This window comes from Papilio polytes, unplaced genomic scaffold (assembly GCF_000836215.1).
Source record: "Papilio polytes unplaced genomic scaffold, Ppol_1.0 DF824493.1, whole genome shotgun sequence".
In the NCBI taxonomy this organism is placed as follows: domain Eukaryota; kingdom Metazoa; phylum Arthropoda; class Insecta; order Lepidoptera; family Papilionidae; genus Papilio; species Papilio polytes.
In genome coordinates, this window is record NW_013524711.1 from 472800 (window position 1) to 496722 (window position 23923).

At 31.7% G+C, this 23923-nt stretch overlaps 1 protein-coding gene across 1 annotated transcript; it reads left to right on the forward strand.

Annotated features, from left to right (window-relative positions):
• Positions 1–4844: 4844 nt before the first annotated feature.
• Positions 4845–20341, forward strand: LOC106102909 (regulator of G-protein signaling 7-like). The gene is made up of 15 exons (XM_013282564.1): positions 4845–5382; positions 6600–6750; positions 8064–8150; positions 8860–9020; positions 9894–10095; positions 10648–10728; positions 11507–11620; positions 12827–12914; positions 13825–13960; positions 14768–14881; positions 15909–16037; positions 17246–17374; positions 18047–18110; positions 18925–19017; positions 19311–20341. The coding sequence occupies exons 1-15, from the start codon at positions 5213–5215 to the stop codon at positions 19374–19376; spliced, it is 1785 nt and encodes a 594-aa protein (XP_013138018.1). The 5' UTR covers positions 4845–5212; the 3' UTR covers positions 19377–20341.
• The last annotated feature ends 3582 nt before the right edge of the window (positions 20342–23923 follow it).

Here is a 23923-nt window from a genome sequence, read left to right on the forward strand (position 1 = left end):
CACCTTATTGTTTAAAAAAAACAGTTCGAAACGATTATCTCAGATGTATACATAATGGTTCCACAAAGTTATAGCAATTTAGTCTATCCTAGTGCTGGGTCTAGAAAGACCTACCATGCACTGGTGGCATTATCATTGGGGGCACATTTTGGCCCGCCAGAATTATGATTTGACTTGTCGTAGTAAACGTGTTAAACCAAGGTTTTAATAACCTTTATTCTATCGGCTTATCTAGAGTGGTGTCGATTACATCAATGCGTGAATTATCGTAATACTTCTCGAAAGTATCAATTTGTGTTGAAGTGTTGATTATATCGATGGTAATCGGTCAGTATCAAGCAGCTTTGGTCGGTGTAACCTTGTTATATTTATTTTATCTTGATTATAAACATCTTTATAAAGATTTACTTAAGAACTTGATAATTTTTATATAAAGGTTACAGAATTTAGTTACTTTGCTGCGTAATAATATGTTACAACAGCACCAGACAGCTGGTCACATCACACCGCGGAACGTCGATCAGAAAGCTTTAGAATGTAGAAAAAAAACGAAATTTTAGATACCTACTATAGACGATATTAAATGGATATTTATTGTTCATTTACCAAGTAATTATAGCGTAAATTATACACGCAAAAGTACATAAAAACCATAAATAAATGCATTTAAAAAATAGAAACTGTCACTTCGATTGTTTATGGTTAATACATACAGACGATTTTATAACCTTCTTTTGGGAATGATTGAAAACAATAGCTAATCTGCGGATAAAGGTTTGTATATACTAGCTGTTGTCCGCGACTTCTAAAAAATCGCCTATAACATGCAAGTCTATATCAGCTACCCTTCAGTGAAATTCCGGTCGGAATCGGCCCAGCCGTTTCGGAGATTACCCGGAATAAACGCGACTTACGGACAGACAGAAAAACATTTTTTAAATGCGATTTTCGTTATCAGCAACGCGAATCCATCATCTTCCTGAAATTTGGAATTTTCCTTTTCATAATGCAAACAGACACTCAATTTTTATTATATACTAACTGTTAAATTACACATTTATTGTTTGCATTTGTCAAACTCTCAATTGAAAATGTCAAAATACCTATTACCTTACTATGGCAATCTTGCTTCCTTGATGTTGGCAGCAACTTATGGTCTCTTTGTCACATTAGGGTTTTTATCCACAATATTTACCCCCTAAATTTAATGGCGTGAAAATATAGCCTAAAGCATGACGTAAGTGTAGGGCTTTTTATTAAAAAAAGAATTATTCAAAAATATGTTGTAATTGCTGACATCTTAGGCAACAAAGAAGTGTGTGTTTACGCTTTATTATAATAGTATAGATATAGATATGGATAACACAACCATTTGGTATTCACAGTTTACCGCAGTTATAATAAATTGTAAGTATCTTTAGACATCGCATTCCTGCATTAAGTTGGTGAAACACAGAGCAAGGCAAATACAGACAGCTACAATAAGAAATTATAACTTACGACTTCGTTTGATTATATAGTTTAAACTAGCTGTTCCCGTGCGGCTTTATTCGCCTGACATTATAAAAACTGTATTTTATTATTTACATTTCTTAAAATTTTATATTATATATATTTAAACAACGAAGGCCTTTGACATTGGATAACAATTACTTGTAGCTTTTGTCCCTTCACCGTATGACGGTTTTTTTTAAATCTATTTACCCCCTAAATTTATTAGCGTGTAGGGATTTTTATTAAAAAGACAATTATTTTAAAATATGCTGTGATTGCTGACATCCTACATAACAAAGTGGGTGTTTACGCTTTATTATATTAGTACGTATACAATATAGATATACATAGATTAGATTACTAATACAATATCTTAGATTCAAACGTAACGAAAAGCGCATTCTGGTATTGTAAAGCAGAAAATTATACTTGTTTCTCAATGGCTTCTCAAATAGCAGTTGTCTATGGCCGTCGATTATGGGTGTTCCCGCCGCGCGTTTGCACTCTTTCAATATTAATTATTACCCTGAGAGGTAGGCTTTTAATTTTCTTTTTGTCGCGTAACATCGTCTGTGTATTGGCACCATCTGTTCTCAGATGTAATTTCCCGCCATTATTTGAACTCTCTGTATATAACGTAGTCTATGGTGAGCTAAGATCATTGACAGGGAAAGGGTTAGCGGAGCCGCTCGCCTCGCCATTTTGAAAGTAAATGACCTCCGCACAAGGAATTGACTTTTGTTCCCGCTAAGAACGAGTTTGATTTAATTTAAATACACAATAAACTGTAATAACTAATTAAAATTAGAATATGCTTAGTGTTCTATTTTTAAATATTTGCAGTATAGAATAATAATCGTCAAACACAGATCTTTTAGACTAGGCCACATAACAGCAATTCTTTCATCGTAAGAAAGTCGAAAATAAATAACAATAATTAATAAATAAAATAAATAAAAACTGCAAATCAGAGGTACAGGAATAACATTTTGGATAATCAAAACGAAATGATATATTATCTGTGGTTCCCGCCAAAATAGCTTCTGTCATACCAGTAAAAAGAAGGCTACGGATGAAAAAGACGAAATTCTAATCAGATTTTTCAACTGGTTTTTAATTTTAACACATAATTTGAAATTCAAAATAATACAACATTTTAATTTTGTATTTGTACACGGAACTGTTATAACTGGAAGTGACCTTGTAGAGCCGGCAGAGACAACTTTTATTTTCTAGTTGTTTTTAATGTTACAGTAAATATGGCCAGTAACATAAAGCCTTAATGTCAATAGTGATTGTAAAATAAAAACAGGAAATCCAGGTTTCTTTATCTGTTCGATAAAATGTTTTACTTTTTTAATCAAAACAAGCATGTTTTATACGTAACTGTGGATTGCCTACTTAGGAATAATAAATACCATGTTACAACTGATGTCATTTAGTAAGTTGTTACGATAGATTTATAGACTGGAAGTTATTAGTAACTAGATGTTGCTCGCGACTACGCCCGCGTAAACTTAAAAATTAATAAAACAGCCTATGTAACTCACAGATAAATCACCTTTCTAACGGTGAAAGAATTTTTAAAATCGGCCCAGTAGTTTTTGAGTAACTCAATTAGAAATAACTTTCAATACATACAAAAATACAAAATAAAAAATCCTCTTTATAAATACCTTTTAACCTATTAAATAAAAGTTACCTTTCATAGCATAATTTAGTTAATTCTAATACAAAACGAAAAGTTTATAGACAAAGGACTTCGACATTACGTTTTATTTACATTAACTTTTTCTTCATCGATATTGATTGAAGATTCTCAATTTGTAGACGCATGTGTATTATGTACATTCCAGTGGCTTATGGTCCGTGACATCTACCATGCCACGTTCACTTTCGACCTTGACATTCCGAAAATATTCGACCAGAGACAACCTGTTTATTTGACATAAAGGATTGTCGTTTTATTAGTTTTATCTATATCTACCTAAAATCTATACTTATTTTCGTATAATGAAGCGTAAACAGACATTACTTTATAGCGTAGGATATCAGCAATTACAGCATATTTTTGAATAGTTCTTTCTTTAATAGAAAGCCCTACACTTACGTCACGCTTTAGGCTATGTATTATCACGTTGTAAAACTTAGGGGGTAAATAAATTGGAAAAAACCTTGATGTGAGAAAAAGGACATACAATACAAGCTGCCAACATCAAGGAAGCAAGTTTACCATGGTACGGTAATTTTTTGACATTTGCAATTGAAAATTTGACAATTGTAAACAATAAAAATTTTATTTAGAATATGAGAAGTTAAGAATTTAAGAATGATTTTTATAATCCTCATGGAAACAATTATTTTTGGGATTCACTTTTACTAACACTTCCTATTTCTTGGATCTGCCTAGGCTACACTTACGTGCGTCACTTGTTGATTTCGCCTGAGTTGAGGGGGTTTCTGTAACTCGTTATTTATTAATTTAATGTTATTTTATAATTAATTCAAATATAGCCGTGATTTTATTCTTGAGTATAAGCTGTCTTCTCTGAACTTTTTTTTAAAGATGCATCTTTGCTTTACGTCTATCCTGCCACATTTTTGCTATTTGCATTTTCTTCCTTCAGGCTTTTATGTTAATAATATAACAATCGAAGGATAAATAATGTGGAAAGTGAAACTGTAGGTTTAATTTAAAAATAGAATAGAGTATTTAATTTGAACAGCGAGATAGTTCGCGCCTTTTATAACGTTATCAGACACACTTTTAATTTTGTTGTTCTCTTGATGTATTATTAGTGAATAAGGTGTTATCATTAAATGTTTGATTAAGTCGAAATAACGGTACGCAAATTAATTTAACAATCTAATATTAATTATAATTAACGAATTCGATGTTACTTTTGAATTATGAGTTTCACCACAAAGTGCTGCCATCTATAAATCTATTGACATAACTCTGTTAATAAGTAACACTTGATTTAATCTTCATAACATTCCAAGTTAATTAATATTATTCGAAGTAAATAAACCAACTTAAGCCGAACAAATTGCAATTTTCCTCTCAACTGAATCACAACAGTCTAAAAATAGCACTAAATAAAGCGCTCAATAAAATCTAACATAAACACATGCGCCATTCGTGAGATTTCTTCTATTGAATCGATCTAATTTAAGTAGGTCATTTAAATCGTTTATTTTCAAGTGTTGAACCACATATTTAATTTTGTCGGTTAGTAGTTGCCTATTCTATCTGTCTCTTTTACGTACGAGTGTCGTTATATTTGCTTTCTCTTTCTAACATGGACCACTTTCGTTTAAAAAAAATAGTAGAAATGATTAATGGCGTTGGTTCTTTGACATTTCGTAGTATTTGTGAAAAATGTAAGAATTTCAGTTTTGTTCGCCGATAAATTAAGTTTTCATGAATAAAACAATATGCTTATTGTAAGGAATTGGTGTTTAAATATTGTGAAAAGGGTGTGACTCTCTGTGCTTATGTGTTATGGAATTGAATTAGTAGTATTTTAACAATTTTATTCAATAAATAATAAACTAAAAATCACTATTTAATTTTAATTGTTAAATAAATAACAAGTTCCTATTTAAAATCGGGTGTTTGTGTACTCAATACAGTAAACCTTCGGAAGTGCATATTACGCGAAAGCGATAAAATAAAATTTAATCAACATAAACATGCATTAATTTATCTAAATAAATGAAAAAAACGCGTTTAAACGATTCTAGTGTAAAAGCTGAAGTTAGTATTAAATATGGGAATTGTGAATTAGTATTAGTTGTAAACTGTATTGATTCAAATACTAAAATGGTTACGATGAATTCGTCGGAAAAGGTCGGGCAGAAAGCCATTCAACAAGGACCCTCTAGGTTTGTATTTCTGGCGCGTTTTTTATCACTTCCTGTTAAATATAGGTCAATTAACAGTTCATAACTGTACATCAATCTAAACATCAGTGGCTCAGGGGTTTACGACTTGTAATCTACTGGTCTTATGAAATCCCGCCATACCAATATGATTTTAGATTTTCATATGTACATAATTTACTTGACGTTCCTATGGTGAAGGAAAACATGATGCAACCTGCTGATATCTAAGAAATACACTGATATGTGTAAAGTCAATCCGCAGTGGGGCAACATTGACTATGGCCTAGTCACTAACTTAGGTTAGCCTCTAAGCCCCTAGGTGGGGGTGAATAGTGAGGTGGTGATATCAATTTAATTTTACAGTTAAATATGAGAATACTATATAAGCTGTTGCCAAAGGCAGAAGTAGATAGGTTTCCTTTCAAGATGAACTTTATAAGAATACTAGATTTTACCTAAGATATTGTTCGCACAGAATTTAACAAACTTAATAGCCTATATGTTCTAGAATGTTCTATATCTGTGCAAAATTGACATCTGTTAAGCCATTTTAGAGATATTAAATAATATCCATCCAAACATTCATATTTATAAACATGTTAGTTTTTGGCTGTAACTTCATCTTGAAATTAAAATAAAACCAAAAGTAAATAGCCTATATGTTCTACATCTATGCCAAATTACATCGAGATCCATTCAGCAGAGGCTACAACTAACAAACATCTATCCATCTAAACTTTCACATTTATAATATACGAGCTGTTGCCCGCGACTTCGTCCTCGTGGTATTAGAAAACATATAAACCATATAAATTACAAAAAGCTACATATCCCTCGGGAACTGGACATTTCTCGGGGTTTGAAGCTTATACCAAGTGTACTCCAGACTTTGTTTTATATCTGTGCCGAATTTCAGTAAGATATGTTAAACCGTTGCAGAATGATCAAGTAAACATTAATAAAATTAAATTAATGAATCCCACGGGAACCGTAACTATTCCCGGGATAAAAAGTAGCCTATGTGTTCTTCCAGATTATGCTCTAAACTTGTGCCAAACTTCATGGAGATCCGTTCAGCAGTTTAGGCTACAAACGTTTACAAACATCCATTCATCCATGTAAACTTTCGCATTTATAACATTAGTAAGAAGTATGATTTCCCCTTTAAATAAAACCAACTTTGAGTTACACTTTATTTATAAAACCTTTCTTAACAGAGAGTCGAAATGCATAAAAGAAGAAAAAGATATCCACAAAGAGAAGGAGAAGAAAGAAGTAGCTATTGCCAACCTGCCACCGAATGTACAAGCGTTGATGTCCACAATACCATCACCGGAAGAATCACCAAACTATCTGATTTATAAAAAGGTATGGTTAACTAAGCTAAATAAAAAATACTAAAATGCAACATAATCTCGTTTGGAGCTTTATAATTTACTAGCTTTCGCCCGCGACTCTAACCACGTTGGATTACAAAAAAAATTGTAGCCTATGTGTTCTTCCATACATCTTTACGTCTATACCAAATTTCATTGAAATCTGTTAAGTTATTTAGGCTACAAACTCTAACATCCATCCATCTGAACTTTCGCATTTATAATATTAGTATGAAGTATGATGTACATAGCTTAAGGAAACTAACTTTAATAAATTGGTTCTGATAATGTATTTATGCACTTATTGGCTAATTTAAAGGTTTTGAATGAATGAAAGAATATGTATTTATTGCCACAAAATAGAAATTACATAAAAGAACTTATTCTAAAGAAAACAATCGTGGCAAAAGGTAGCCAGCTCAGCGTATGCAGGACGGAATAAACCGTTCCTGCGCTGATTTTCAGCTGGCTTCTTCGCACTCAAGTAACATATAGCTTAATTAGGGTAACCGGCCGTACTAATTACATACTTATACAGAAAAAAAATTACATGTTTAAAAAGAAAAAAAAATCACATCAAACAAAAATGAGACATCATAAAGAGATAAAAAATATTATATTAATTAATAGAAACAAAACAAAAACAATCATACTAAATTAAAAGGAGGACCCTTTACAAATTTTTAACAAAAAACAAAAACAAAAAACAAATTTGTGTCTTATTTTCTACTTTTCTCTGTAATTGTGTTATTAAGTTAGTTGTCATGTAATCATATAAATTAAACATAGTAAGGGGTCAAAGAACCATATACTATTATATATACTATTAGAACGTATACTTTTTTTATACATAAAGGTGGCAAACGAGCAAGTGGCCACCGAAATCCACCAAAATGGTGAAGCAACCACTGCTGCGATGGATTGCCTACCCTTAATTGACAGAGGAGGAGGCGCACATAAAGAGGATTTTTCCCCTTCCTGAGCTTCTCTTCCACCATCAAATCCACTTTTCCTTCACATCCCTTCCTCTTAAAAAAAGGGTGGAAAGGGAAAGGGACTAAAATTAGGCCTCCGGCACTACACTCATCAGACTGTAGGCGGAGTTACTTCCACACGCCTGTTTTCTGTGTGGTCATTACACCGGGCGACCCATTCGTGCGAAGATGTAAAAGCGGGCTCTACCACTGTCAAAATTACTTTTATAGGGTCATAGAACCATAGTTAGGAGTCATAAAACCATAGCTAGTGGTGATAGAATCTAAGATAATTATAGTTTTTCATAATATATATGTTTGACATTTCCAGATGGAAGCCATTGTTGAGAAGATGCAAGATGAGAACACAGGAGTGCCTGTCAAAACTGTAAAGAGTTTCATGAGTAAAATACCTTCGGTAAGTTGAATTTTTTTATTTTCTCTAACAAACATCCATCTAAACTTTCGCATTTATAATGATACTAGCTTTCGCCCGCGACTCCGTCCTCGCGGAATTAAAAAAAAACTAAAGTGAGTAGTCTATGTGTTCTTCCAGATTATCCTCTATTTCTATGCCAAATTTTATCGAGACCCGTTCAGCAGTTTAGGCTACAAACTCTACCATCCATCCATCTAAACTTTCCCATTTATAATATTAGTATGAAGTATGATTATTTTGATATTTTATATGCATGGTTTACTAGCTGTTCCCATGCGGCTTCATCCGCATGTAATTATGAAAATTTTATATAATTGTTTACATTTGTCAAATTATCAATAGCAAATGTCAAAATGACATGACATGACAAATCTTAGCAACCTTTTTCTTGATGTTGGCAGCAACTTATGGTCTCTTTCCTACATTATGGTTTTTATTTAATTTATTTACCCCTTAAGGTTAATAGCGTGAAAATATATAGCCTCAAACATGAAGTAACTGTAGGGTTTTTTATTAAAGAAATAATTTTTCAAAAATATGCTGTGATTGCTGACATCTTAAGCCACAAAGTAGTGTGTGTACACGCTTTATTATAATAGTATAGTTTTAACTAATCAACCATAGACAATAGTATGATTATAATAGTGTTTATATATCTATTTAGTGTTTTAATATAGAAACTTTTCAGGTTTTCACCGGTTCAGATTTGGTTGCGTGGATAATGCGTCACTTTAGACTGGAGGAGAGCGGGGAGGCTCAACATTTGGCACATTTGCTCGCAGCACATGGATATATGTTCCCAATAGATGACCATTATCTCACCGTTAAGAATGATAATACATATTATAGGTGAGTAATCTATACTAATATTAAGGGGAAAGATATTTATTTTTGTATTGGAATAACTCAAAAACTACTGGGATAATTATAATTTTTTTTTTACCTTGCTAATGGTGGTCTTTAATAAAATACAATACACTTACGACACACTATAGGCTAAATATTTTCATGCTAGTAAACATAGGGGATAAATAAATTGGAAAAAACCTTAATGGGGGAAAGGGACAAAAGCTACAAGCTGTTATCAAGAAAGCAAGGTTGCTGACTTTTTTATAATTTCCTTCAATTTCCGAGTTTTCAAGTTCTTCTAAACCCCCTGTATAACGATTTTCTTCAAGTTTCCAACATTTTAAAATACAAGGTCTGTTAGACCCCATATATTACGATTTGCTGCTGACACTATACCACATATTTCTCTAAATATTCTTTTAAACTCTGTAAATAACGATTTCATTCAAGTTCAATACATTTTAATATACCAGGTCTATTAGACCTCATATATTACGATTTGCTGCTGACACTATACCACATATTTCTCTAAATATTCTTTTAATCTCTCTAAATGACGATATCATTCAAGTTCCATACATTTTAATATACAAGGTCTATTAGACCCCATATATTACGATTTCCTACTGAAACCAGATCATATACTTCTTTTAATATTCTTTTAAAACCATCTATATAACGATTTCATTCAAGTTCCAAAAAATTTTAATGTACCAGGTCTATTAGACCTCATATATTACGATTTCCTTCTTATACCAGACAAATATTTCTGTTAATATTCTTTTGAAACCATATATATTATGATTTCCTTCAAGGTCCATCCATTTTAATATACCGGGTCTGTTAGACCCCATATAATAGGTAGTTCTTTAGGTTCCAGACGCCGTATTTCTGGCCGTCCAACCAATGGGAGCCTGAAAACACAGATTATGCGGTATACTTGTGTAAGAGAACAATGCAGAATAAAGCGCGTCTAGAACTAGCGGACTATGAGGCGGAATCCCTCGCTCGTTTACAGAAGATGTTTAGTAGGAAATGGGAATTTATTTTCATGCAGGCTGAGGCTCAGAGTAAGGTTGGTAGTTTTTTATTGTTTACAGATCATGGATTTAAATTCCCCAATGTGTAATTTTCTAAAGGTTAGCGTGGTATGGACATGTTATGCGACGAGACGATGGGGACGTTAAGATTGAATGTGGCTACAAAGGAAGAGGAAGACAGAAGAAAGTATGGATTGTGTGAAGGAGGATATGCTTAAAAAAGGAGTGGATTCAGACATGACGGCTGATAGAGATGTATGGAAGAGCAGCACATACTGTGCCGACCCTCTATAAGGGATAAGGGCAAGTTGATAATGAATGTGATTGTAATTTTCTAACGATTTCCATCTATACTAATATTTAAATACGAAAGTTTAGATGGATGTATGTTTGTTAGAGTTTGTAGCCTAAACTGCTAAACGGATCTGGATAGTATTTGGCATAGATGTAGAGGATAGTCTGGAAGAACACATAGGCTACTCACTTTTATTTTAATTCCACGCGGACAGTCGCGGGCGTAAACTAGTTGTCTATGAAAATAAATATTGAAGTTTCTTTAATATTGATAATGATTTATTTAATTTCAGGTTGATAAGAAAAGAGATAAATTAGAGAGGAAAGTACTGGACAGTCAAGAAAGGGCGTTCTGGGATGTTCATAGACCTATGGTAAGTTACTAATTTAACCGACCCCATACAGGGTCGAAAAGACCTCGTAGGGGGTCCCGAAATTCATAAAGTAACAAAAATTAATGTTAATTAAAACATTCAAATGTATCTAAATTAATTATTATCCGTCCTTTTTTCTAAATACTACCGAAATTAGGGGGTCACACTATTGTGTGTCACCCCCTATTGGGGGTCTTATTTTAAAAATATCATTTTCAGTCGTAATGCAGTAGATATACAATTATAAATTAAATTATTAAATTAACAGCACTGCAGGGCTCGCCCCCAATACCACGACCACACAGAAGATAGGCGTGAAATGGACGCAATTCCGTGTTTCGTCTGATGAGTGTGGTGCAGGAGGCCTAATTTAAGTCCCTTTCTCTTTACCGCCCTTTTCTTATAAGGAGAGGTTGGGAAGAGGAAGGGGATTTGACGGTGGAGGAAATGCATAGGAAGGGGAAATATCTTTATGTAAGTCTCCTCCTCCGTCGTATAAGGGTAGGCAACGCATCTGCAATTGCGGATGTCTATGGGCAGCGGACGCTTCGCCATTTTGGCGGTTTCAGGTTGTCGCTTGCTCGTTTGCCATCTAATGTTATAAAAAAAAGTAAAAACGGAAAATAATCGATTTACATACGTTTGAATGTTTAAATTTCATTAATTTTTGTTATTTTAAAAATTTCGGGACCCCCAACGAGGTCTTTTCGACCCTGTATGGGGTCAGTTAAAAGTTAGGGGTCAAAGTTAGGGGGTCTCAGTTCATGTAATTTTACAGCCTGGCTGCGTTAATACAACGGAATTGGATCCGAAGAAACTTTCTCGTATAAATGCACTAAAAGCGCGGAGAATGAGACAATGTCAAGAATTATTGTTACAGCATAATATAAAGGTAATTATTATCACATAATTATTATTACAGCATAATATAATTAAAAAAAATCAAACAAAAAAATGGGACCCACCTGCAAGCATTACCTTTCGGATAAAAAAAGAATTGTCAAAATCGGTCCACTAGCGGCGGAGTTATGCCGTAACACATAAAAAAAAATTAAAAAAATACATACAGACGAATTGAGTACCTCCTTCTTTTGGGAAGTCGGTCAAAAAAAAATTGAAGTAAAAAACATAAAAAATACAACACATTTTGACACCTTTACCATTAAATGCATGATTTTTTCTTTTTAAATACCAAAAAATTAATCTGGTAGTGAATTGAACATAGATTATGGGGAAAAAATTAAAAAAATGTTTTTTCAAATAGTCTCTCAGTAGACTATCTTGAAAAAACTTTTTTTTGTTTTTTTTTTTAAGCAATGGCAAGGAAGAAATGATTAATGCATCATGCATTTAAGGGTTTATTCGATTGTCAAGAAATACGAGTAATTAAAAAAACTACCGAGTTTAGAGAAAAATATGTGAGTTTTTGATTTTAGTGTGTTGGTAACATATTTTTTCTACAAAAAACTCGTCGCTTATCGATGTTTAAGATAAAAATTACAAAAATGTTGGTATACTTTAAAAAAACTCAAAAACTACCGGGTAGTTTTTTAATTTAAGCAATATCACCAATTACTTCGCTTTGTATACGCTTGTAATCTAACGGATGTCATATTTTTAATGCAATTTTGAGTATAGTGGTCTTATTATTAAGACGGTATAAATGTCGTTTCAGAAGTCCGTTGACAAAATTGATATTTCTAACAGCGTCTTAAATAATACTTAAATTAACTATTAAAATGACGTTCGTCAGATTGTAAGAACTTACGAAGTATTGTTTAATTAAAATACTTGAAAATATGAAAGTTTCCCGTTGGACCGTTCGGATTATCGATGAATATAATGGGAAATCATTCCCATTGGATTAAATCATTCTTTAAATACATCTGAGTCAAAAGAAAATTCCATCTGGGACGACCATATGGTCAACGGCCCAACGGGAAACATTTTTTAATTTATGAATAATCTATCCAGAAATATAAATAGAAAAGTAATATTGCTAATTATTGAACTAATGATGTAAAGACGAGGGTTTTTATATTCTCGGTTGAGTATCTGTTTACCCCTTTATAAGATAAGCTTGAATGTTTATTTTCAGACTAATCCGATAGTAACTATCACAAATCCTCAAGAAAGTGAAGAAGAAATCCAAAAGAATGCAGAAATAAATGCTGTTAAAGAAAATGGTAAGAATTTTATCTTCTTTAAGAAGTAGAACAGAAGTTACTCATAACCCTTGATGTTACTTTGAAACTCCTATTTTATAGTGACTAGCTGTTGCTTGTGACTTCGCCCGCGTGAAATTAAAAAAATATACAAAATATAGCTTATGTTACTCGCAGATAAATTACCTTTTTAATGGTGAAAGAGTTTTTGAAAATTGCCCCAGTAGTTTTTGAGTTATTTCAATACATACAAAACTACAAATTGTTCCTGTTTGTAATATTAGTATAGATATAGAAAGGTTTCGCCATTAATAGCGAAAAAACCTTTTGACATTGGATAACAATTACCGTTACCAGCAATCTTGCTTCTTTGTCAGCTTGTAGTTTTTTTCCCTTTCCCGCATGATTTTTCCAATTTATTTACCCCTTAAGTTTAATAGCGTCTTAGCTTAGCGTAGGCTTTCATTGTCATCTTACTAATATTATAAATGCGAAAGTTTAGATGGATGGATGTTGGAGTTTATAGCCTAGACTGAACGGATTGCGATGAAATTTGGTATAGAGGTTAGTCTGGAAGAAAACATAGGCTATACACTTTTGTTCTTTTCAATTCCACGCGGACGGAGTCGCGAGCGAAAGCTAGTTTGTCATAAAAAAAAGGATTATCTATACTAATAAAGATTTTTTTTATTTTTGTATGTATTGCAATAAATAAGAAAGCTATATTATTGAATAACATAGAGATTTTTAATTTCACGCAGACGAAGTCGGGAGCAACAGTTAATGCCTGTCCCCTCAAATTTTTGACCCAACGTGTAAATGTGATGGAAATATCTGATTTTGTTCCCTTATCTGACAGTGACGTCATTAAGCTATCTGTGTCTCTATCAGCCAGTTGTGGGACAAGCCCTAAGTGTTATTTTCTTTATAGGTGAGACTTCAGCTGTGGTAGAGAAGGAGCCAGAAGAGAACTTAGAACAGCAGTTGGAGGCAGCTCGGAGGCAGGTGGCTGTGCTGAAGACGCGTTTGGAAAGAAGGAATGTTCGCGTCAGTAAAGTTGCTGATATGTAAGTATGGATGGATATCCCCACTAAAACTAGTAAAATCTATAATAATATTGTAAAGAGAGGTTTTTATTGGATTTTTGTATTTCAGTTCTTGTACCAGGTCTAATACACCCAATAAAAAATGGCAAAAATTAGAAATCTTACTAATATTGTACTCGTAAATGCGAAAGTTTGGATGGATGGATGTTTGTTAGAGTGTAGCCTAAACTGCTTAACGGATTTCGATGAAATTTAGTATATATGTAGAGGATAGTTTGGAAGAACACATAGACTACTCAATGTCTTTAATTCCACGCGAACGGAGTCGAAGGCGAAAGCTAGTATATTTCTTATTCTTGCTATTTTTTTACTAGATAAATAGAATTTAAACTAAAATAAAATTTTCATAATATTTTGCGGATGAAGTCTGTCACGTACCAGGTGTTTTAGACATGGTTTAGAATTTTTATTAAGGACTAGCTGATCGCATGCGGCTTTATCTGCATAAAATTATTAATTTATTGTTTGCACTTGTCAAATTCTTTATTGCAAATGTCAAAATACCAATTACCTTACTATGGCAATCTTGCTTCCTTGATGTTGGCAGCAACTTATGCTCTCTTTCCAACAGTAGGGTTTCTATCCAAAATATTTACCCTCTACGTTTAATGGCGTGAAAATGTATAGCCTAAGGCATGACGTAAGTGTAGGGCTTTTAATTAAAGAAAATATTATTCAAAAATATGTTGTAATTGCTGACATCTTAGGCAACAAAGAAATGTGTGTTTACGCTTTATTATAATAGTATAGATTTCATATATTTTTCAGGTTTATATCGTTCTGTGAACAATATGCGGAATATGATCCATTTTTGACACCACCGGAATGGCCCAATCCATGGATTAATGACACCACCGAGCTATGGGACCAGGAGAAACTGTGGTATGTTATGTTATTTCTTAGCTAGCTTTCGCCCGCGACTCCGCCCGCGTAAAAAAATAGCCTATGTGATCAAAATTAACAACAAATAATAATATAGGATACAAACTTCTTTTATTTAACTTAACTTATAAAAGACGAGCTTTCGGCCGCGACTCCGTCCGCGTAGAATTAAAAAAAATCAAAAGTGAGTAGCTTATATGTTCTTCCAGACTATCCTCTACATATATGCTAAATTTCATCCAGATCCGTTGAGCAGTTTAGGCTGCAAACTCTAACAAACATCCATCTAAACTTTCGCATTTATAATATTAGTATGATTTACTTAATATTATAAATGTTATAGTGTTTGTTAGTTTGATTAATTGCACGCGGACGGAGTCGTGGGTAACAGTTAGTTTATAACTAAACTAACTGTTCCCATGCGACTTCATACGCATAAAATTATGAAAATTCTATTTCATTGATTACATTTGTCAAATTATCAATTGCAAATGTCAAAATGACAAGACATGATGACAATCTTGCTTCCTTGATGTTGGCAGCAACTTATGTTCTCTTACTCACATTAGGGTTTTTATCCAAAATTTTTACCCCCTAAATTTAATGGCGTGAAAATATATAGCCTAAAGCGTGACGCAAGTGTCGGGTTTTTTATTAAAAAAAGAATTATTCAAAAATATGTTGTAATTGCTGACATCTTAGGCAACAAAGAAGTGTATGTTTACGCTTTATCATAATAGTATAGATATAGATGGTTCTGCAGGTCATTATTAATTTGAGAAAACATTGTTTTTTTTATTTTTAATTTCACAACCCATTCCTACTGAAATGTCAAAAGAATTGTCAAACTAATCTATCTTATTTAGATAAGCTATACTGAATACAATAAATACTATATTTTAGATGTATGTTTGTTAGTTTGTGTTATATAAATTGTTGAACGGATCTCGATACATACATAGGCTACTTAATTTTACGCGGACGGAGTCGCGGGCAACAGCTAGTTTATAACTAAATAACGTTGCAGTAAGGATCCCTTACCTGCTCGTCGTGTCCGTCGCTGGGCGTTTGGTTTACGTGAATTATTACATGATACCGCGGGCAGAGAACACTTCGCTAAGTTCCTGAATAAGGAGTTCAGTGGAGAGAATCTTAAGTAAGTATATAAGTTATCATCACCAGCTCACATATCCCCACTGAGGGGGGAGCCTACCCTAAGGGTGACTAGGACATAGTCAACCTGCACTGTGGGTTGACTTCACACATATCTTTGAATTTCTTCTCCGATATGTGCATCACGATGTTTCCCTTCACCGTAAGAACGTCGGGTAAATTATGTACATATGAAAAATCGAAAATCACATTGGTAAAGCGGGATTCGAACCCAAGACCTGTATTACAAGTCAAGTGTTCAAACCACTGAGCCACCGACGCTCCGTAGTATATGAATAATTTTTTTATAATGTAATGTGGCAAACGAGCAAGCGGCCTGAATCCACCGAAATGGAAAGCGACCGCTGCACATAGACATCTGCTATTACAGCGCTGCCTACCCTTCATTGACGGAAACTCACATAAAGAGGACTTTCCCCATCCTATGTGTCTCCACCGTCAAATCCATTTTTCCTTCCCATTCTTTCCTCTTAAGAAAGGAGTGAAAAGGGAAAGGGACTAAATTGAGGCCTCCGGCACACTCATCAGATTGTAGGCGGAATTGCTTCCACTTCACGCCTGTCTTGTGTGGTCGTGATATTTGCTGAAAGCCTGCAGTGCGAAGATGTTAAAGCGGGCTCTACCACTGTTAACAAGTTAATTAATAAAATATTCCTGCACTGGCGTATACTTCTTTTTTTTTCTTTTTTCTTTTTTTTTTTTTAAATTGTCGATCTCCCTATAACGCTGCCTGTTTCGCGTTATAAGGAGGGTTTGTCACTTCATATAACACGATTGCTTAACATAATTCGCTTTATAAGGAATTCTAATATAATTGTTATAAGCGTTATACAGAATTCGCGTTATAGGAACGCGTTTATTTGCTTTTGAGTTTACTGTAAAATAAATATAATTATATGTATAGCAAATGGCTTTACTCAATCCCCGTAACGCAAATTATTACCCTCATATAACGCGAAAATAGTCCCTTATAACGTGAATAGCCCCAACAATTAAAGAAAAACCCTTATAACGTAAAAATCATCCGCGTTATAGAGAGTTGTAGTACATAATTACGAAACTATATTTGTTATTAGCTAAATATATTAGAATGTTTTTACATCGTTTTATATATTAAAATCAATTTAAATTCTTATTTATATATTATACACTATTTTTCAGTATTTTAGTACATTATAATGGTATTTCTAGATTCTGGTTAGCGGTCCAGGAGTTGAAATCCCTCCCTATAAGACGCGTGGCTTCCCGCGCTAAGGACATATGGAGGGAGTTCCTCGCCGCGGACGCGCCCTCCCCCGTCAACATTGATGCTGCCAGTCGGTGAGTTCTAGAACATTCTAGAAGATTCTGGAAGGTGCTATATGGTACTAGAAACTTCTATAAGACTTTATAACTGTCTGGAAGTTTTTGGATGATTGTAAACAGTGCTATAGTGATATTATCCTACCTTTTTACTCCCCCCCCATTTATAAATCATTTAACATCATATCTATACTAATATAAAGAGGAAAGATATGTATTTTTGTATGTATTGAAATAAGTCAAAAACTATTGCACTGGTTCGAAAATTTGTTTCGCTACTCGCTTTTGCGCGCGACTCCGTCCGCCCAGAAATAAAAAAAAAACAAAAGTGAGTACCCTATGTGTTCTTCCAAAATAACCTTTATATCTAGACAAAATTTCATAGAAATCTAAAATTAGAAATTAGAAAATCTAAAATTAGAAAGGTAATTTATCTGTATGTAACATAGGCTATATTTTTTTTACGCGAATAAAGTCACGAGTAGTAGCTAGTATAAAATATACTCGCAAAATTATAAAAAATAACATATTGAAGTTGTTTGTAAAAGATTCTTTAAGATTTTGGAGCTTTCTGGAATATTCTGGAAGCTTGGAAAATATTCTGAAAGGTTCCAGTAGATTACAGTTTTTAATAATTATTATATTGATGTTTTTAATATTTTTTTTTAATTATTTGTTTAATATTTCCAGTGAATTGACGCGAGTGAAAGTAGAGTCGGGAAAACCTGATAGATATTGCTTCGATCAAGCGCAGGTATGTTATTTATATTTTTAGCAACTACGAACGAATTTTAATAAAAAAAAAGAATTACAAGATGGCGAACAACTTTATTATTTGATTGGACACAAAATCTATCCGTTTTAAAGTAATTTTACAACATTAACTAGGAGGAACAGAGAATCAGCCAATTATTACAATTGCAACATCAAATGTACCGAAAAAAAACCAAAAAACGCACTGAAAAATTCTGTTATTCCTTATAATGTATATATTATATAAGTTAGATTTTTTGTACATATGTTTTATGTACCAGACATCTTTCTTTCTGTCACTTTCTTTCTAATCTTTTACTTCTGTATGATTTTTTACCTTAATTTCTGTCAACCTTCTTTTCTTTCAACTTTTCATTTCACCTTTATTTCTTTCTATCTTTATTTCTGTTAAACTTCTTTTCTTTTAACTTTTCATTTTGCCTTTATTTCTTTCTATCTTTATTTCTGTCAACCTTCTTTTCTTTCAACCTTTCATTTCACCTTTATTTCTTTCTATCTTTATTTCTGTCAACCTTCTTTTCTTTCAACCTTTCATTTCACCTTTATTTCTTTCTATATTTATTTCTGTCAACTTTTCATTTCGCCTTTATTTCTTTATATCTGTTAACCTTCTTTTCTTTCAACCTTTCTTTCTGCTTTTATTTCTTTGAACACTTTTTCTTTTATTTTTATTCCTAATAGAAAGGATTAAAATACAATTTACTCTAACAAATTATCATAAAATAACAGCAGTCAAATAACAATAATGAACGCCCTGCTTTTAATAAAAAATAATATTTTTTTATTGTTTTCAGGCTCACGTATACCATTTAATGAAATCTGACAGTTATTCAAGATATCTACGTTCAGAAATGTATAAAGATTATCTAAATGGAGCTAAAAAGAAGGTATTTTACTCATTTTTATCCCACTGATAGGGATTACTTTGGTATATAAGTTTTTAAATTTCTCTGTTACGGGCTAAAGTGTAAGCTATTGAATATTAGCTTTGGCCCGCGACTCCGTCCACGTGAAATTAAAAAAAAACAAAATGTGTTCTTCCAAAGTATCATTTACGTCTATGCCAAATTTCATGGAGATCCGTTTAGCCGTTTATGCTACAAACGCTAACAAACATCCATCCATCCATACATCCATCCAAACTTTCGCATTTATAATATTATGTTTGTTTCTTTTTCAGACATCAGTGAAAGGTATTAGGTCCATAGTATCTTTTACGGGACGTAAGGAACAATCGGCGAATTAATTGGCTACATTTCGCCAATATAGCGAAGAAAAGACAGATAGCAGACAAGGATTAAAGTGTTTTATGGCTTTTTCCTATTGCCAGAAATTAATTACACGCGTTAATGTCAAATTTGACAGCTGTCAAGTGTCAGGTTAGGTTGAATTGTTTTTTAGACAGTACATGTCAAATTTGACAGTAAGGTTAAACGATTATGACGCTCCTTCCAGGAAATGGCAAGATCACTGTACTGTCAAGTTTTTTGTACACTTGTCACATTTTTTGACTGTCGTGTCATATTTTTTGGTTTTGCAACATTTAGTGACGGAACTTTTATAAACACGGATAACATTGTCACAGTACACTTTTGACAGCTGTCAATTTGACGTTTGACATTTCAGAATGTCTTTGTTTTTTGTGTACTAAATTACAAATAAGAATACTCATTCTAATAAAATTGTAATAACGTTTTTAAGACAAATACAAACTAAAAACAATGCATTTTTTATGTTATGTTTATAATCGTTATTTTGACAGTTGACCAGTGATGTTTTGACAGTAATTTGACAGGTTGTCAAAATTATACATTTGCAATTTTTAAACAATGCAATATTTGAATATTGTAAATAAATGTAAGTTTATGATAAATCATAATTTAATACTCACTGTAGTAAAAAATACATATTAGATTTTTTTCTTTTGTCAATAATTTGATGGCTCCTACGGAAACTAGTGTATGTTTGAAATTTTAAATTTTCAAGACAAGACTTTATTAATCTTATTATATATTATCGTATTCGATGGATAACCAAAATACACTGTTTTTTTTAAGTAACTTTTTATATAAAAAATAATATTTTCAAATTTTGAAAATCAGCACAAGGATTAAATCTCAAAATTGTTGCTTTTATGTAGGAGTCATCGAAATGTCTCTAAATATGAATATTGTTGTTTTATATTTTTTTTTTCGGAAATCGGTCAAATCTTAAAAAAAAATGCAAAAAAAATTTTTTTTTTGTTTTTTTTTTTTATTATTATCATAAAATCTTTAGTAAATTTACTACACGATGTTTTGATACATTTTTTTCTAATAGTGAGAAAAAATCTTTAATACCGATTTGACATTAATTTTGACATTATTATATTGAAATTTACTTTGAAGGTAAAAAATTTTTTTTTCTTTTTTACTCTTTGCACGTTAGTTGTAACCAGTTATAAATCACGTTATAACTATAACTGGTTATAAGTTAACCATAAAAAATATGAGATTTAGATTGAATGAGATTGTTTCCTTTATTAGATGCCTTTTTAATGTTAAAAAAATAGTTGTTTTTTTGCAAAATCAGGCTTTTTTAATTCCTTTAAAGTTATAACTGGTTAAAACCAGTTGTAACCGGTTTTAGAACTGTTTATTGTTAGACATACCAAAGATGTATGATTTTTTTCGATTTTTTTTTCAATATTAAAATACTTTGACGTACAGAAGAAAAAAATCTCGAATTAAACCAAAGTTTTTATTCCAAGACTGTATTAGTTATTATTTGTAACTTAGGTTTTAGGGTTTTTGTTTGAGTAATATTTAAAAAATATCTACAAGTTAACTATAGGTGTGTAATCTATAGGTAAAAAGTTGAAAAAAAACCTAGGGAACCTTTTTTTGTGCTATTTCCCTCATTTTAATTTTTGTAAAATAACATTTAGAAAGTCAAGGGCCTGTTCCACCAAAATGTAAATTTTAAACAATCCAACGTGTAAAATATGTGATGAAAATATCTGATTTTATTACCTTATCCGACAGTGACGTTATTAAGCTATCTGTCTCTATCAGCCAGTTGTGGGACAGGTCGTTATTAAAATGTTAAAATTCTATGAAAAAGTTACTTCTATAGGTTATACATCTATGGCTAACCCTAAACATAGTAATTAATGTTTTTTTTTTTAAATATAGCTGAGTTATTCACTTGTTAAATTAAAAAGGTAAAAAATGACGTTTTTTGCAAATTTTTTGTTAATTACGACTTTTGAAGTAAATTTTGTTGCTTTTTTTTACAAATTTCGGGATTCAATTCGTTTACTACCAATTCTTATACTGAAAGTCCTTTATTGAGATATTTTTTTTAAATCTAGTCCTTGTAGACACTTTATATCGTGTTTTTTATACGTTTTTTTTATTCTCCACGTAGAAAGACATGTTTTGATAAGTTTCTTTTGCTTTTATTGTTTTAAAAAATTAGTGTTAATTATGAATATATGTAGATTTAGTGGAAATGAGCACAAAATATGTCATTTGTATGTTTTTATGTATTTTGAGGTTAGAAAAAAAATTAAGTAGGATTTTTTCCAATTTCATGTTTGATTAATTATAATTTTATCTGTACTAGTATAATGATATATTTGTATGTAATGAAATAAACTCAAAAACTACCGGAGTTTTTTCAAAACTACCTTTAAAATGATATAAGGTATATTTATTACTAGAAGTGAAATATAAAAAAACCCATTTGTTTCACGAAAAAATTACATTCAAAGACGTCAAACTTACGATTTTACGATGAAATTAAATAAAAATCTATTAATAATTATGTCTTATGTCAGTAGTTTTGCAAAAACTCCAGTAGTTTTTGAGTTTATGACGTAAATACAAATCTTTTTTAGTATAGATCTCTCGTTAAAACTACACTAAGTGGATTTTAATGTAGTTTTCGTCTAAGTCTCTCGTTACGTATCATGATCGCAATAGGAGTGGAATCTCTATTAAAATTAGTAATCAATAGATATTGTGAAGTTAAATGCATTTATTATAATAAGAATATTTTGTTGTAAATATTGTAAACTAGTTTTGTAGGAATTTGAGAAAAAAATCTTTTTTTTTTTGCTTTAAAGTGAATATAAAAAAATCGTTGATTTTTTTTAGTTTTTTTAAACTACGTATACCGAATTTTTAGTTTAGTTAACAGCAATTTGGTTTCTAGTTTGAAAAATTAGTTCTATCTAGTTTTTTTATGCTCTTCAAATATATTTTTTCTATACCATTGACTCAAAAGATTGTTTTTGATTGACCTTTTTGTGAATTTAGTTTATAATTTGACGGAAAATTGTGAACTATACTAACTACTGAATATCATGTTAATATTTTTCAGATATTTTACGTATATTTAATGATTGTAATGAATTTTAACTCAATAGTGATTTTTATTAATTTATAATTTAATGTTTCTAAAAACTTCACTAAAAAAAAAATAATTTTTTACTTCGACAGTTTGAAAACAATTTTTCGACAATTTTTTAATTATTTTTGAATAAAACAGAGTCAATTGTGTGTTACATCTTAACTTTTTCTTTGAAAGTTCATTTTTTTCATTGAAAAAATGTATTTTTTCTATTTCTATTGCTATGACACTTAATAACATCCGATAATTGTAATTCAATCATATCTATATAAAAAATATAGTTGTCTGTTAGTAAAGTATACAATAACTTATAAGACGTTTGTTTTTAAATGCCATAAAAAACTTAAAAAAAACAATTCTAAACCCATTTTGAATTGAAATTATCAAAGCTAGTTGCTTCCTACGATTTTATGTGGAGTTTGAAACTTCAGAACTAACTCCTTTAAAGCTTCAACTTAGTTTATTGTTTACTAGCTGTTGCCCGCGACTTTGCCCACTTAAAATTAACAATATAGTTCATGTTAATCAATGATTAATTACCTTTCTAAAGGCGAAAGAATTTTTAAAATCTGCCCAGTAGTTTTTGAGTTATTTCAATGTAAAAATCTTTCCTCTTTTTAAAGACTATTGCAAATTTGTTTATTTACATAAGAAAACCTCTAAAATTCTAAGCATTTTTGTACTTATTATGACATATGATTGGAACTTTAAAGATTTTTATACTCAAATAGTTTTTTAATATTGCGCGAAGTCGCGGGCAACAGCTAGACGATTGGCTATAGCTAATAAGTTTGGTAACCCATAAAATATACTTTTACGAGCGAATTTATGTATTTTGAAGGAATTGAAAGATATATTAGATTTCCACTGTTACTAAAAAGTTATCTGACAGTGACGTCATTTTTATGCTGATTCTATCAGCCAGTGGTGGGACAGGCCCTTAAAATCTATCTCGTTTTCGCTTGAATCCTAAAAATGTTAAATAAAGAATCAAACAAAAAAATGAGACCCACCTGCAAGCATTACCTTTCGGATAAAAAAAGAATTATCAAAATCGGTCCACTAGCGGCGGAGTTATGCCGTAACACACATAAAAAAAAAACATACAGACGAATTGAGTACCTCCTTCTTTTGGGAAGTCGGTCAAAAGTACGAGAACTCATATCGTTAAAATTAGCATATAGTTTGGTTGTTTTCAATATGGGATAATTTCGAAAGAATTTGGGATTTTTTTTAATTATTGGTTACTCTAAAAACTATATTCTTGTAGGTCTGAAAGGTAAAATTATTCAATACACTGTTGTAAGTTTTTTTATATTAGGGCAGAAAAATAAAATTAAATTTGGCGCCATTTTTGACAGATGACGTTTTCTCTCTCTACGTTTTGAAACTATCTTT